General features: G+C 41.5%; 1 protein-coding gene across 1 annotated transcript; it reads right to left on the bottom strand.

Moving 5' to 3' along the window:
• Window positions 1–437: 437 nt before the first annotated feature.
• LOC138953730 (serine/threonine-protein phosphatase 6 regulatory ankyrin repeat subunit B-like) lies at window positions 438–13,668 on the bottom strand. The gene is made up of 3 exons (XM_070325619.1): window positions 13,428–13,668; window positions 12,224–12,402; window positions 438–11,371 (listed from the first exon to the last, which is right to left on the bottom strand). Exons 2-3 carry the CDS (start codon window positions 12,273–12,275, stop codon window positions 7,776–7,778), a joined length of 3,648 nt encoding a protein of 1,215 aa, XP_070181720.1. The 5' UTR covers window positions 12,276–12,402; window positions 13,428–13,668; the 3' UTR covers window positions 438–7,775.
• Between the last annotated feature and the right edge of the window lie 2,472 nt (window positions 13,669–16,140).

The following is a 16,140-nucleotide window of genomic DNA, read 5'->3' as shown; positions in this document are numbered from 1 at the left end:
CTGATAAACTTAATTTACATTTTTCTACAGTGGGAGAAAAAGTTATTCCTATTGATAGAACACAAGAAAATGATTTAAATACCTTAATAGATCATTGCAAATCCAAGAGAATAGAGGCAGAAATGCCGCTACAACACATGACTGTGTCTGAAGTTTACTTTGCACTTGTTCATCTAAAACAAACAGGAACCCGGGGTGTAGATAGAATAGACAGTAAAATATTGAAAATAGCTGCTCCTGTAATAACAGACACCTTGACATACATTTACAACTTATGCATTACCACTTCTTATTTTCCAACAGCATTTAAGCAAGCTAAGGTAATCCCTCTGTTTAAATCAGGTGATCCTTCTGATCCTTCTAATTACAGGCCTATTTCAATCCTGTCACCACTTTCAAAACCCTTGGAAAAACATATATATAAACATGCCTTAGCACATTTTGATAAAAACAATTTATTCCATCCAAAACAATCTGGTTTTCGCAAAAAGCACTCATGTCATACAGCTCTTATAAATCTAATTGATCAATGGCTAACCAACATAAATTCTAACAAATTTTCTGCAGCACTGTTTGTTGATTTTGCAAAGGCGTTCAATGTTATTGATCATTCTCTTCTCATTAGGAAATTGTCAATATATGGCATGCAATGCACCACCATTAATATTCTTAAATCTTTTCTTTTAAATAGAAAACAAATTACATTTACTAATGCATCATATTCAAATGAAAGTACTTTGAAATATGGGGTCCCACAGGGATCTGTTTTAGGCCCATTATTGTTCTCCATTTATGTCAATGATTTACCACTGTACATACATAATAACTGTGAGTTGTTTGCAGATGACACTACTATTCATTCTAGTCACCATTCCATAAATTATTTATCAAAAACTCTACAAGAAAGCATTGATGCACTCCTGAATTGGTCAGAGTTAAACCATATGTCTCTTAACCATACTAAAACAAAATTTATGCTAATAACCACAAGACAGAAACGACAAAATCTATTATCGAGCATTCCACCTCTTTATATTAAAAATCAAGTATTGGAAGAAGTGTCTCACCACAAAGTCCTTGGTGTAAAGATTGATAATAATTTATCATGGCATGATCACATTGATTACATCTGTAAGATTGCTTCCCAAAAAATATATCAGTTATCAAAAATAAAACATTTCTTGAATCTCCACTCGCGAAAGATTTTTTTTTACAATCACATCTTGTCAAATATTGATTATGCATCCACTGTGTGGGATTGTGCAAGTGCTAATGTTTTGAAACCTTTAGCCAGTCTTCACAGAAGAGCAGTTAAGCTTATTATGCTAAAAAATCACACTCCTTCAGAATCTGATTATACAAATTTGCAAGTATTACCATTTCAAAAAAGGTTAATGTATAATAAAGGTGTTATAATGCATAAAGTGATGTCAGGATATGCACCGGAGACATTACGTGATAATTTTATTTTGAACTATAACAGACTAAAAATCATCACACCGACTCCACGTATTGACCTTTTCAAATCAAGCCTTCTATATTCAGGTGCGGTCCTATGGAACTCACTTCCTATTTTTCTTAAGCATAAAACAAACACAGACAGCTTCAAAAAAAATTATATGTCGCACATAATGCAACTAAACATGTGCTGAATGGTTCAACAATTCATTTAAAATGTATGTGCATGTTAAACTAAATTATAATAATATGCAGATCTAAATTAAGATATGTTAAAAATTGACATATTTATTATTGGAAATTGTACTTAAAATGCAGCATGACAATTTTTTTTTTATTTATTTTTTTGTTTGTAATTTATATCTGTATATATATATAATGTATTATAAGTTTGATGTGATAGTTATTTGATTATATTGTTTTCTGTTCTTGTTGACCCTATATTAGGGCGAGGGCTGGATGTAAAAAAGCAATATTCTTGCTTATCTATTACCCTCGATAATAAAGATTTTGTCTTGTCTTGTCTTGTCTTGTCTTGTCTCTCTCTCTCTCTCTCTTCTCTTTCTCTCTGTCTTCTCTCTCTGTCTTCTCTCTCTCTTTCTCCCGTACACATGTTTGAATCGTCATTTGTGACGTTTCCGAGTTTCGTACACATGTTTGACACGTCATTTGTGACGTTTCGAATACATGTTTGAAGAATCATTTGTGCCACTTCCGCGATTCGTATGTATACGTGTTTATTTGTACCCAGTGTCTGTCAATGCTCTTTTGTGTCTCTTGTTCATTCGTTGCCCCCCAACCGATTGAATTATATCTATCGCTTTTTTTTCTAGTTTATAATTTAATCTTTTGTTGGGGTATAAACGTCCGTTTTGTCCTACTGAATTCGTATAGGACATATTTAGTGAGTTTAAAGTGCAGGACATTGTTTTTGTCCTGTTGCGTTTAAAATTGACGATTTTGTGTGTGTGGTCTTAATGCATTTGTGCAGGATATGTTTTTGTCTTGCTTTGTTTATATTCGATGGTTTTTTTTCTTCTCCTACTTCATTTATATTTGATAGTGTTCTATGTTCTACTGCTTTTATATTAGACTTTTTAGTTTTTGTTTTGGCCTCCCTACTGCGTTTGTATTTCGATGGGTTTTTTCTCTTTTTTTCTGAGGAATGTCATTGCCATTGCTGATATATTTTTTAATGCACCTTCTTGTTGTCCCATCTCCCCCCTTTCCCCGTCGCGATATAACCTTCGTGGTTGAAAACGACGTTAAACACCAAATAAAGAAAGAACCTTCTTGTTGCATTTTCTGTAGTTTTGTAACTACTGCATCTTTGAGCTGCTTTTTGATGTCACTCACTAGCGTGTTCGCTAATTGTTTTCAATTTCTTGTAAATAGTGTTTTGAATTTTTATCTGTCTTTTACTGTCTAGCATCTTTGCATGCCTCTCTTTACGCGGCGTGCACGCTTGACTTTTTATTTATTTATTTATTTTTAATCTATTTAGTCACAGGCAACTGAACACGCATGAACACTTGCATGACGAGTTTCGGGGGACAGTTATCCGGGGGAAAGTTGTCTGGGGAGCAATTGTGCTAGGGGGGCAATGCCCAGGGGGAAATTGTCCGGAGGGCAACTACCCTGCTACCGATCCGGCAGTCTGATCAGAAGAGACGACTTCAGTGATCCGTGGTATGGCCCTTCGTGGTCGGCTGGGCGTTAAGCAAACAAACAAACAAAAGTGATCCGTGGTAGTGTGTCAGTGTGTGTGTTTCTGTCCCTGTGAGTGTGCGTGTGCGTGTTTGTGTGTGCTGCTTTCATAGAATCGCGTTATGGTCTAACTCGGGGTTTTTTTACATATGAATGAATAACCGTCCGTTTAAGCCGAGTCAGTCAACCGTTTAGGTATTTCTTTGTGTGTGTCAGTAGTTCTATGTAAAGAGTTATGCTCTGACTCGCCGTTTGCTTTCAATTGAATGAATTGTCGTTGAGGGAAAAGGCAGGGACGGCAACGCCTTTAAAAATGCTTAAATAAAACAAGCACACACATAGAATTTGCTCATATTTCTGGAGGCTTTTCATCGTTCAAAAGAGTAATTCAAAAAGACAGATTGATTTGCAGCCAGACAAACAGATATACAGACAGATACACAGACCGACCGACCGACAGACAGGTAGGCAGACAGACAGACACAAGTATAAAAAAAATATTTTAAAAAAAGGCATATCGACACACACACAAAATGTGAACAAGTGTGCCAAACATTGCCGCTGAACACAATAACGCATGTTGATTAAAAAAATTAAAGTTGTAATATAATTTTCCAGATTTATCAGACACAACATATAAAAACATGTCTCAAATACATTTAGTTGTGCACGAACTAACACAACTTTTTCATATGATTTACACAATCCCGAATGCACTGGAAACAAATGAAAATGTCTACCGATTCAAAGATAAAATGTAAAAAGAAAAAAAAATTGTTAATCAGATCATTGCATGCTTATGTGCAGCAGAACAGACAAAAGATTTGGTGAAAGTTTCAAAATGTTTAATCTATCAATCAATCAATCAATGACGCTTATATCGCGCATATTCCGTGGGTACAGTTCTAGGCGCTCTGCAGTGATGCCGTGTGAGATGAAATTTTATACGGCCAGTAGATTGCAGCCATTTCGGCGCATATTTACCTTTCACGGCCTATTATTCCAAGTCACACGGGTATAGGTAGACAATTATTAACTGTGCCTAAGCAATTTTGCCAGGAAAGACCCTTTTGTCAATCGTGGGATCTTTAACGTGCACACCCAATGTAGTGTACACGGGGGGAGGGTTCGGACACCGAAGAGAGTCTGCACACAAAGTTGACTCTGAAATAAATTTCCGCCGAACCTGGGATCGAACTCACGCTGACAGCGGCCAACTGAATACAAATCCAGCGCGCTACCAACTGAGCTATATCCCCGCCCCTACAGCCTGAAACAATTACGTTAAGCAAATAATTTATAGGATCCAATTAAATACTTAAGTATAACAAGTCGCGTGAAGCGATATAAACACATTTTGTCAATCTGTAGGTATCAAACTAAAATATCAACATCAAAAGCCAGTCATCACCGAGACTACATTCAGATAGTCTCGACTAAACTTCCCCGAACACCGAGACGGGTCACGCTCGTCTCCACGAAGCATGCGAACATTATACTCGACCTATTTTCTGTAATTCTGAGCGTGTTTTTCAAGCAAACAGAACATATCTATATATATTTGAATTCAGGAGAAAACGAGGAATACAATGCAATGATTTTTTTTATGTGTAAGTGAAATATCGTGTTTAATGACAACTTTAATGAGCAAACTAATAAAGTAATTTTTAAGCTTCTGAGCTGAAATGCAATAAAAAAGTCCGGACTGAGTCAAACATTGCTTGACCAAAATTTCAATCAATTTGGTTTTAAAAAGAGGGCGTGACAGTGCCGCCTCAACAATCATAAAAAGCCGGATATGACGTCATCAAAGACATTATCGAAAAAAACAAAAACGTGTGGGGATATTATACCCAGGAACTCTCGTGTCAAGTTTCATGAAGATCGGTCCAGTAGTTTTGTCTGAATCACTCTACACAGACACACACACACATACATACACCACGACCCTCGTCTCGATTCTCCGTCTATGTTAAAACATTTAGTCAAAACTTTACTAAATAATAATGTAAAAACGAACATGAAAAGTACACACAAACATCTGTAATAAAAACTTCAAATAAATCGCCTAGAATATCAACAATCATAAAAAAAATATCCGCTTTGCTGTACATGTCCCAGTTGAATAATCTTTATTTGTGTGTGTAAAGGCAAACTGATAGTCGTGTTTGAGTAAATTACTAATATGTCGCAGAACAGTTATTTCAGAGCATTCACTCAACATGCGAGCGAAAGAGAAAAAGTAAACTATGGAGAATAAGGAAGAAACTGAATGCTATGAAAAGCACGGTAGTGTTGTGTATACAAGACATCACAGCATTAGTATAGGAAAAGAGTTTTGAAAAAAGTATGACACACACACGCACGCACACACACACGCACGCACGCACTCGCACGCACTCACACACACACACACACACACACACACACACACACACAAAGCGCGCGCGACCGCACGCACTTCAGCACGCACACACACACCTACACGCACATCACAAGCTACAAATTAAATCATCAACTTTTGCATTAGTGAACCATAACTGCTTCCTTAAACACAACCAGGAAATAATGGATCTAAATCTATATACAAAACAAGTCGCGTAAGGCGAAATTACTACATTTAGTCAAGCTGTGGAACTGAAACTGAACGTAGTCCGCCGCTAATGCAAAAGGCAGTGAAAGTGACGAGCCTGTTTGGCGCGGGAGCGGTTGCGCTGTTCTTCATAGCACGCTTTACTGTACCTCTCTTCGTTTTAACTTTCTGAGCGTGTTTTTAATCCAAACATATATCTATATGTTTTTGGAATCCGGAAATGATGAAGAATAAGATGAACGTAAATTTGGATCGTTTTATAAAAACAATTTTTTTTTACAATTTTCAGATTTTTAATGACCAAAGTCATTAATTACTTTTTAAGCCACCAAGCTGAAATGCAATACCGAAGTCCGGCCTTCGTCGAAGATTGCTTGGCCAAAATTTCAATCAATTTGATTGAAAAATGAGGGTGTGACAGTGCCGCCTCAACTTTTACAAAAAGCCGGATATGACGTCATCAAAGACATTTATCGAAAAAAAGAAAAAAACATCCGGGGATATCATTCCCAGGAACTCTCATGTAAAATTTCATAAAGATCGGACCAGTAGTTTAGTCTGAATCGCTCTACACACGCACAGACACAGACACAGACACACACACACACACACACACACACACACACACACACACACACACACACACACACACCACGACCCTCGTCTCGATTCCCCCTCTACGTTAAAACATTTAGTCAAAACTTGATTAAATGTAAAAAAAATGTGGTCGTGCGTGACAAAAACGCAAGTGGCATTCTTCCCGCCACCGTAATACCCTCGCATGACTTAATATTCACAGTGCAAAAGAATATAATGGCGTCACTGATATGAAAAACCAAAAACCAATGTTAGTTATTGGAATGTTTATTTTTTAACAAATCAAAACATTTGCAAGTACATCGTTATAATGGCCTTTATTGTGGACAGACAAATAATTTTGAGACACACGATTTTTGGGGTGCTCAGTATGCGTTGAATGGGACCTCTGGTAAAGTTTCGTTTTGTCAAAAATTGAACGTTCCAATAACTTAACCTTCTTGGTTTGAATTCTGGGTTTGTCGTCTTGGGGGTAGGGGGGGGAGGTGTCACAGAACTAATACTCATTTTTGAATTACTGCTTGCCACAACAACTTCTTGCAATCATGTTAATTTGTGGTACTATTTAGGAAGTGTGTGTATTGTGTATTGGCTTTGTGCAAAAAAAGGATCCATTAATGCGACTAAACGGGCGATTTGAAGTAGGCATATGACTGTGACAGAATATGTGAGGGAAGAGGTTGCGCCACAAGAATGCACCAAGATCAGGTGTCGAGGTTTCATACTTGAGCCCGGAATACACTCTTAATCACGATTTAAATTAGTTCAAGTGTTAAATGTTCCAATGCAGGTGTCGATGTTATCCGTATCCTCGCGCTAAAGTCAGGGATCAAACTATCCATCCGTTTTGAAGATAAGTCTTTCACGACGTCAAGGTCTACATAGCTCATTCAGAACAGAACGACGGTCTTTTTTTTCGAACGGTTATCAATCAATCAATATGAGGCTTATATCGCGCGTATTCCGTGGGTAGAGTTCTAAGCGCAGGGATTTTTTTCTTTTATGCAATTTATATCGCGCACATATTCAAGGCGCAGGGATTTATTTATGCCGTGTGAGATGTATAGCGGCCTATACATCCGAGCTTGCGCAGAGCTGAGCAAATTCCCATGCTCAGAATAGATCGAGGGTAACCTACTGTTTAGCTCCACTACCGCTCTGTTCTCAATAAGTCTGCTGCTAGCTTTCGGATACAAAGTCTGAACATAGCTACTAGTCATAGCTTAGATTAACCTCCACTCTTACGTACTCCCAGGTAAATACGTCATCGATAAACAAAACATGAGCAGAAAAAAAGACTTTAGAACCCAGAAGAATTATTTTATTCACACACGAAATTGAAATAATCCTGTGACGTAGGAGATATTCGCAACGCCTGTCTATAAAACATTTTCAATACGATCTTTTTGAAAGTTTTTCATCACAAAAACAGATGCGAGAAAATAGAAAACACAAAAAGGGACAAGGCAATCAAGTTAAATAAAATAGTGTAGGCATCAAATAATTGCATGTCGTGCCTTTCCAGGAGCTCCCACATACCATGCATGCCCAGTTTGAAGCATCCTCTGTAAAACACCCCGGCTTCGATTGCCTTTATTAAGTTAATCTTTAAGCCTCTGTCCACTAAAAGTGAGACAATGTTCTTGTGTCCACCATAGAAAGCCACGTATAAGGCCGACAATCCCTGACTGTCGCGTCTGTGTACGTCCACGCCGAGTTGGATCAACCTTTGGGCTATTTGAAAATGGCCGTGCTGACTTGCAATGTGCAGTGCAGAAGTAGCTTCTGTTATTGCACGAGGATTTGCTCCATGTTGTATCAGAGCGACAAAAGCAACCTGTGATCCTGTGTGGCAAGCATAGTGCAGTGGTGTCCAGCCTCGGTTGTCTCGTGGGTCAACAGCAGCGTCCTTGCTCAGCAAAAGATGCACGATGTTTTGATGCCCCAACAGACTAGCCATGTGTAACGCTGTTCTGCCCTCTCCGTTTGGTACATCCAGCATCAGCCTGCCACCCAGCAGTGCCTTCACAACGTTCTCATGTCCCTTGCAACATGCTTCATGCAGAGCGGTGTTGCCGATGGTGTCTTTGTTGTTAACATCTACTTGCAACCTGACCAGCTTCTTTACAAGCATTACGTGACCGTGGGCACTGGCGATTTGTAAAGGTGAACCTCCTTGTGAGGTGAGCAGGTCCAGATCAGCTCCGTGCGAGGCGAAAGTGTCCACTATATTACTGTGTCCTGCAAGACAAGCAAAATGAATCGCTGCCCATCGTCTGTCCCCTGCAGTATATGAAGAAGCACGCGCGTCTAACAGTACTCCGGCTGCTTCGCTGTGCCCTAGGGCGCTCACCAGATGCAAGGCAGTTTTCTTTTCTTTGTTGGAAGCTTCAATATTTGCTCCGTTCTGCAACAAAGCCAGCAGCACTTGCTTGTCCCCTTTCAGGCTGGCCATGTGTAAAGCCGTGTTGCCCTTGGGATCTGTTTGTTCAGTGTCTGCTCCCAGCTGACAGAGCGTCTTGACAGTTTCGGCATGACCATTGTTAGCAGCAAAGTGCAGCGCTGTGTTACCATACCCTGTTACACGATGGATATCCCCCTCATGGTCAGCGAGCATTTGTACAATCCTATGATGCCCCTTTTTACAAGCAAAAATTAGCGGTGTACATGATGTGTTTCCCTCCGCGTTTGCATCAGCCCCATTCTGCAGCAGAACATCCACCACACCTTCATGACCGAATGCACACGCTGTGTGAAGGGCTACATATTCTCCGGTTTTTATGTGAACGTCTGCTCTGTTGTCAACCAGGACCTTTACCACATCAGTGGATCCCTTTAGTGAGGCAAGGAACAAGGGAGTTTGTTGTTGTGCATTCTTGTGATTAACATCGGCTCCGTGTGTAATGAGCGTCAGGACAGTTTTGGCGTGACCAAAGTCAGCGGCTAAGTGCAGCGCTGTGTTACCATCCCCTGTTACACGATGAATATCCCCACCATGGTCAGTTAGCATCTGGACAATCCTATGATGCCCCTTTGTACAAGCAACATGGAGCGGTGTACATGATGTGTTGCCCTCCGCGTTTGCATCAGCCCCACTCTGCAGCAGAACATCCACCACATCTTCATGACCGAATTCACACGCTGTATGAAGGGCTACATATTCTCCGGTTTTAACGTGCACGTCTGCTCTGTTGTCAACCAGGACCTTTACCACATCAGTGAATCCTTTTTGTGAGGCAAGGAACAAGGGAGTTTGTTGTTGTGCATCCTCGTGATTAACATCGGCTCCGTGTGTAAGGAGCTTCAGGACAATTACGGCATTACCACGGACCGCGGCGCAGTGTAGAGGTGTCTGTCCATCGTCTCTCTCTGAATCGACCAAGGCACCAGCCTCCAGCAAGGCATCTACACCGTCAGTGTTTCTATTCTCAGCAGCAAGGTGCAGTGCTGAATCCCCACGAGTGTCTTGAACATCCACGTGTGCGCCGTGCTCGGTCAGGAGTCTAACCAGCTCGCAAGTACCTTTCTCTGAAGCGACATGGAGGGGAGTCCTGCCTTTACGATCAACCGCGTTCGCATCCATTCCATGCTCCAGCAAAATCTGCGCGATATTGGATTTACCGTGAGAACACGCGACATGCAATGGAGTAGTCGCGGACCTGGTTTGGTTCCAATCATCAGCCATGCTCCCGTATTTCAGTAACGACTGTACGATAGCAACGTTGTTATTCTCGCAGGCTTGTTGGATCGAAGACATACCACCTTGGTTTGTAACGTTGTAATTGAGCGACGAGTGCTGCAGAAGTCTCCAGCAAACAAGCAGCTTGTTCTCTTTGCAGGCGATGTTGAGCGGTGTGTTTTCAACATTGTTCTGTGCACTGCAGTGAATGTCCCGTCTCTGGAACCGCAGAAGGGGGTCGTCTTGCTTTATAAACCAGTCTTCGGACTCCAGTTTTTGAAAGAGCAGTGAGTGAACTAGGGAAGAAAACCCGAAATGGCATGCCAGGTGGAGAGGTGTGTTCTGATCTCTGTCGCGCTTACCAACGTCAGCCCCCGAGTTAATCAAGAACTCAGCGGTTTCCGCATGTCCGTGTTTCACGGCCAGATGTAAAGCCGTGAGCCCCGACTGATCTGGCTTGTCCAAAAGTTTACGTCTCGCACCGCGTTGAGAACCGCCTGTTTTTGGAGTTGGTCGTGACACAAAATCGATGAAGACTCGGGCAACGTTGACGTGGTTGTACACGCTTGCGACATGGAGAACCGTGTGACCGTCTTCATCAGTGACGTGTTCATCAGCTGAGGCTTCCAGCAGAACCTCCACGATTTCTACACGACCCTGCTGCGACGCATAATGCAGGGGGGACAACCCCGCGCTGTCTTTTGCGTTTACGTCAGCACCGTTTGCGATCAGGCGGCTGACGCTTTCCACGCGCTGCTCTTTGCACGCTAAATGAAAAGGTTGGAGACTGAAGGGGGATCTACCTAACTCACCTGTAGTCATTGTGGTGTCGAGGGAATGCTGGTTTAAGTTCAGTGTCCCAGAGTCGGTAGTGTCAATGTCAGTGTCAGTTTTTTCTGTATCAAGTATTTTCATAGCATCAAAGACCCGCCCCTTCCCTTCAGACTTTAATTCTTGTAAAACTGTTGAAGAAACAGTGATGGCCACAATGCATTTCAGGTCTACGATGTGTTTCGTAAGATCAGACAGAGTATCAAACCATTCGCAACAAGAAGCATCTTGAGGAGCAACATCTTCAAAGACGTCGTGAAAAAGAATGACATGATTTTTGCCCCCTTGTGGAACAACATGCCACTGTGTGAGTTCTGTGATGGTGGTCGGGATGTTACCCTGGCTGCTGTAATGGTGTATGAAAAAGTCACCAATCTGCAATCTCTTGGTGGCGTCATTTCCAGTGATGAGCAAGAGGCCATTTTGTTCTATCAGACTGATGGCACGGTCTTGTAGATTGGCGTCCGTCATCAGTGATCCTTCAGGAGTCTGTGCGACTGTTTGGTCTGGAATTTGGGAATAAATGGTCATGGCCTTTTATCTGATTCTGCTTTTATTTTAAACAAAAACATTTACAAGCTAAGTCGCCTGAACCAGCATCAAAACATTTATTCAATATGTCGGCCAGAAACTAAATCCAAGAACAAAGACTCCCAACGTTCCAAAATTCAGAATTAAAAAAAAACCAAGAAAGGTAAGTTGTTGGAACGTTTGTTATTGACAAAAATACGCAACAATCACAACATTTTGTCAATAGCAAACGTCCCAACAACTTGCCTTTCTTGTTTTTGTTTTGGACAGAAACTAAAACAAATCGTGCCAAGCCACATCAAAACATTTAGTCAGGCCTGAAACTAAAACATCGACACTGAAAACCTGGTATCAGTCATCGTCAATACTAAAACCTGGTTCGAAAAACCGAAATTTCAATGAATTCGATTGAATCATGAGGGTCGCGACAGTGCCGCCTCAATTTTTGTAACAACCCGGATATGACGTCATCACAGACTTTATCGAAAAAAGAAAACGTTTCATAAAGATCTGTTACGTAGTTTTCTTGGAATCGCTCTACACACACGCAAGTAATAACATGCGCACACACATATACACCTCGATTCACAGTCAATGTTAAAACATATAAGTCAAAACTTGATTAAATATAAAAAGCAATAAAAACACACAGCCACACAGTCACATACATACACTCACACAGGCACAGACAGACAAGACACACGCACACACACACACACACACACACACACAAACACACAGTCACACACACAGACACACACAGACACACACACACACACACATCGCACACACACACACCGCGCCACCACACACATCGTATTTTTTACCTCCAGCGTTTCCGTGAATGCAGATTGGTGCCTCAGCCGTATCAATAGACATATTCACTGATGCACGTCTGCTGTTTTTAGTCACGCTCGGAAAGTAGATAAAAAGGCAGCAACTCCAACCGCCAAGAGACAAAATACCAACACTGCTTGATTCTTCACCGTTTCTTTGTATGCTTTTTCTGCAGAGCGAAAATGATATGTTCACATACAATCAAAATGCATACAAATGTCTTCACATTCAAATAGGCACGTTGAAAAAAAATAGAGTATTAGTAAGTTATTAGATTCTGTTTTTGTCGACGGAAACACTGTGTAGTCCGACGCGTCATTATACTTTGCTTTTGAAACCACGAACAGCATTGACACAGTAAACAACTCTATGACAAGGCACATTCACAAAGAAGCCACAAAAAGTTAGCGAACACCATTTATACCGGCATTTTATACAGTACTCTAGTTTTATACGTGCCTTCTATTGAGTATTATTCCAGACAGACAGACAGACAAGGAAAAGCGTGTGTTCATTGTATCCACTACTTCGGTTAGTTGTGTAGTGCGTTTCATATCGAGCGTTCTTTCGGACACGGAGTATACTTTATGTGTGTATGAGTTAACACGCTTGGTCTGGTTGTCTTGACGACAAGCAGGCAATGAATACACTTAAGTACTTTTTGTGGGGATCGTTTGCATATAAAATAACCAGCTAAAATTAGCATTTCGTAAAGCACCAAGTGACTGTGACCTCTGTTTTTACATTTAGTCAACATCGGCTTGGAATCCAGACGTTGGTGGCGGTGGTGGTGATGTTGGTGTGTCTGTGTATGTGTGTGTGTGTACATAGAACGATTCAGAGAACACTACCGGACCGATCTTCATTACATTTTACATACAAATTCTTTCACATGATACCCCTAGTGGTTTTTTTCTCTCCCCTTTTCGACAATTTTGTTAATGTCTTTGATGACGCCAGGGTGTATTTCAGGACTAAAATGGTTTTGCATTAATTTACGGATTCTTCGTAATATGATTATTAAGGCCGGCCTCAATTCTCTCGCGTGATTTCAAGTTTTAAACAACTGTGCGATTGTACATCAAAAGTTAAGGTCTGTTTCAAAACAGCTGTACGTGCGTTTTCACATTTAAATGAAAGGTCTGCCACAATTTTTGTTTTGAATAATATCTATAATGTATACGTAAGTGTTACCTTTTTTCATGGTCAGTCTGCGATGTCAACCAGAAACACAAGCGTCTGCATTATTCCAAGCAGTTTACAGCACCAACAGTCATGGTGTTTTCCGTGTTGCTAGTAGGTGCAAAGTTGGTGTGGTTGTTTTTGACACAGAAAAGAACAGTGACGAGACTACTCTTGCTTACACAGGCTTGTCGTTGCATGCCATTCAAAAATCGGCACTTGACATTGATCCAAATGTGTACTATTCACACTGCTAAATAGAATATCCTGGAACGGGGTATGTCATGCACCATGAAGATTACTGAGAAGAAAACTTTATGTAGTTGCCCGCAATAGCTTGTTTCAAGTGTGTACAAGTATTGTTCAGTATTGAATGTGTGTGTTTGCTTGCATGCGCGCGCGCGCGTGTGTGTGTGTGTGTGTGTGTGTCCATGTCCGCTAGCCTTCTAAAACCTTACGTGCTAAACGTTCTCCCCTTTACTCCTAGCTACTGCGCGCAGAGGCAGCGGGATTCATGCACTCTTCGGCTTACCAGGAGACGTAATTTTCAATAGAGGCTCTCTATCTCACTACGTTTCCGGCCAGATTTTTTAGTCAAGCTTCAGAAGCTAGTACAACTATCTTTGATGGTCTTGGTTCCTCTTTATAGGTTTCTCGCCACAGGCGACCCATTCTTATGAATCTGACCAGTTATATCACTACTAGATGATTACCCGCTTCGCCGGGTACCGGCTTCGCCGGGAACAAGTAGAGCCGAATACCCGGCTTCGAATACCCGGCCGGGAAGAAGTAGAGGAATACCCGGCTTCGCCGGGATGAAAGCGTTGTGGACAGTGACCTTCTAAAAATAGTAACGGTAATATCCGGCTTCGCCGGGATGAAAGCGTTGTGGACAGTGACCTTCTAAAAATAGTAAAGGGAATATGGATTGGCGCCACACGAAGGAAGGGAGATAAACGCAAAACACTGGAGAAGATAAGGAAGAGTTACTGGGAATGGATCTGGGAAGATGAACAGAAAAACCAAAATCGGTTCAGCGCTGCGCGCTGAGAGCACGTGTTGAAAATTCTCATCGACCAGGTTGTGTCCGGGGTCTACCTGAATATGCCCACAAAATTTGAAGCAGATCCATCGAGAACTTTGGCCGTGCATGGTTTTTCTGTTCATCCATTCCCAGTAACTCTTCCTTATCTTCTCCAGTGTTTTGCGTTTATCTCCCTTCCTTCGTGTGGCGTCAATCCATATTCCCGTTACTATTTTTAGGTCACTGTCCACAACGCTCCTTATCTTCTCCGGTGTTTTGCGCGTTTATCTCCCTTCCTTCGTGTGGCTCGGGGAGCTCTGTGGCCCTCGCGCCCCCTAATTGGCGTAGAGGCGCGTCCCCCGGGTGGTGGATGGGGGAGCCTTCTCCACTAACTTCTGAGAGAAGGTCGCATCACTCTCGATGCCGTGAACCTAATTAGGATCTTTTTCTTGTTTCTTTATTTCTGCCTCCCCAAAGTCCTTTTACTTTCCTTTTCTCACCCATAAAATTCTTCACTTATTACCCTTGTTAAGTGGTTCTTGTATAGAATATAGTCAATGTTTGTAAAGATTTTAGTCAAGCAGTATGTAAGAAATGTTTAGTCCTTTGTGCTGGAAACTTGCATTCTCCCAGTAAGGTCATATATTGTACTACGTTGCAAGCCCCTGGAGCAATTTTTTGATTAGTGCTTTTGTGAACAAGAAACAATTAACAAGTGGCTCTATCCCAACTCCCCCCTTTCCCCTATCCCATCTCCCCCCTTTCCCTCGTCGCGATATAACCTCCGTGGTTGAAAACGACGTTAAACACCAAATAAAGAAAGAAAAGAAAGAAAGCTCTGTGATGGTTTACGGGAGGCTTACTGTGCCTTTAATCAGTCTCGTGTGTATGTTACTGCCATATGGTCAACTGAGTTGTGCCTGCCTTGGTCATCGATGGACTAATCTTTTACAAGGCCCATCTATATATATATATATTTTTTTTAGCTTGTATAATCACCTTCTTGGCTTTTTCAGCTTTATCGGGCGTACTCTGGCTTTTCGATCAGTTTAGTTTTGTCCCCGTCACCTTGAAAGTTGGCAGGAATGTTCCTTGCTCCTGTAAACACCGAGGGCGTCTGAGTGATGTTTGGCAACCAGTTTTGGAACTGGAGCGGCTTATGCTAGGTGCTTGAAACTGGAGCACTTTGGTGTATACATGCGTCTCGCATGTTGTTATGAACAACGTCTTGTAATCTTTGCATTCTTGTATGATCGATGCAAGTCTTTGTTTCACGTTTGTTAGTGGTTTTAAACATGTGTCGCCCGTGGAATGTACCTTTGTAAAGAATTCACAACGTGTCAGTGGTTGACATACGAAGGGTGTAGAGTTTAATGCATGTTATATATCTATATGTATATCTATATATATACGGCTTGTGTGTGTCTGTCTGTCTGTGTGTTCACGATTCACGGCCAAAGTTCTTGATGGATCTGCTTCAAATTTGGTGGGCATATTCAGGTAGACCCCGGACACAATCGTGGAAAATTTTGAAGACGTGCGTGCTCTCAGCGCGCAGCGCTGAACCGATTTTGGTTTTTCTGTACATCCATTCCCAGTAACTCTTCCTTATCTTCTCCAGTGTTTTGCGTGTTTATCTCCCTTCCTTCGTACGGTGCGCCGGCGAAGCCGTCCGTACACCCGGCAAAGCCGGGTCCCCGG

Source organism: Littorina saxatilis, linkage group LG17, assembly GCF_037325665.1.
Source record: "Littorina saxatilis isolate snail1 linkage group LG17, US_GU_Lsax_2.0, whole genome shotgun sequence".
NCBI classification, from domain to species: domain Eukaryota; kingdom Metazoa; phylum Mollusca; class Gastropoda; order Littorinimorpha; family Littorinidae; genus Littorina; species Littorina saxatilis.
This window is presented reverse-complemented; position numbering and strand designations above follow the sequence as displayed.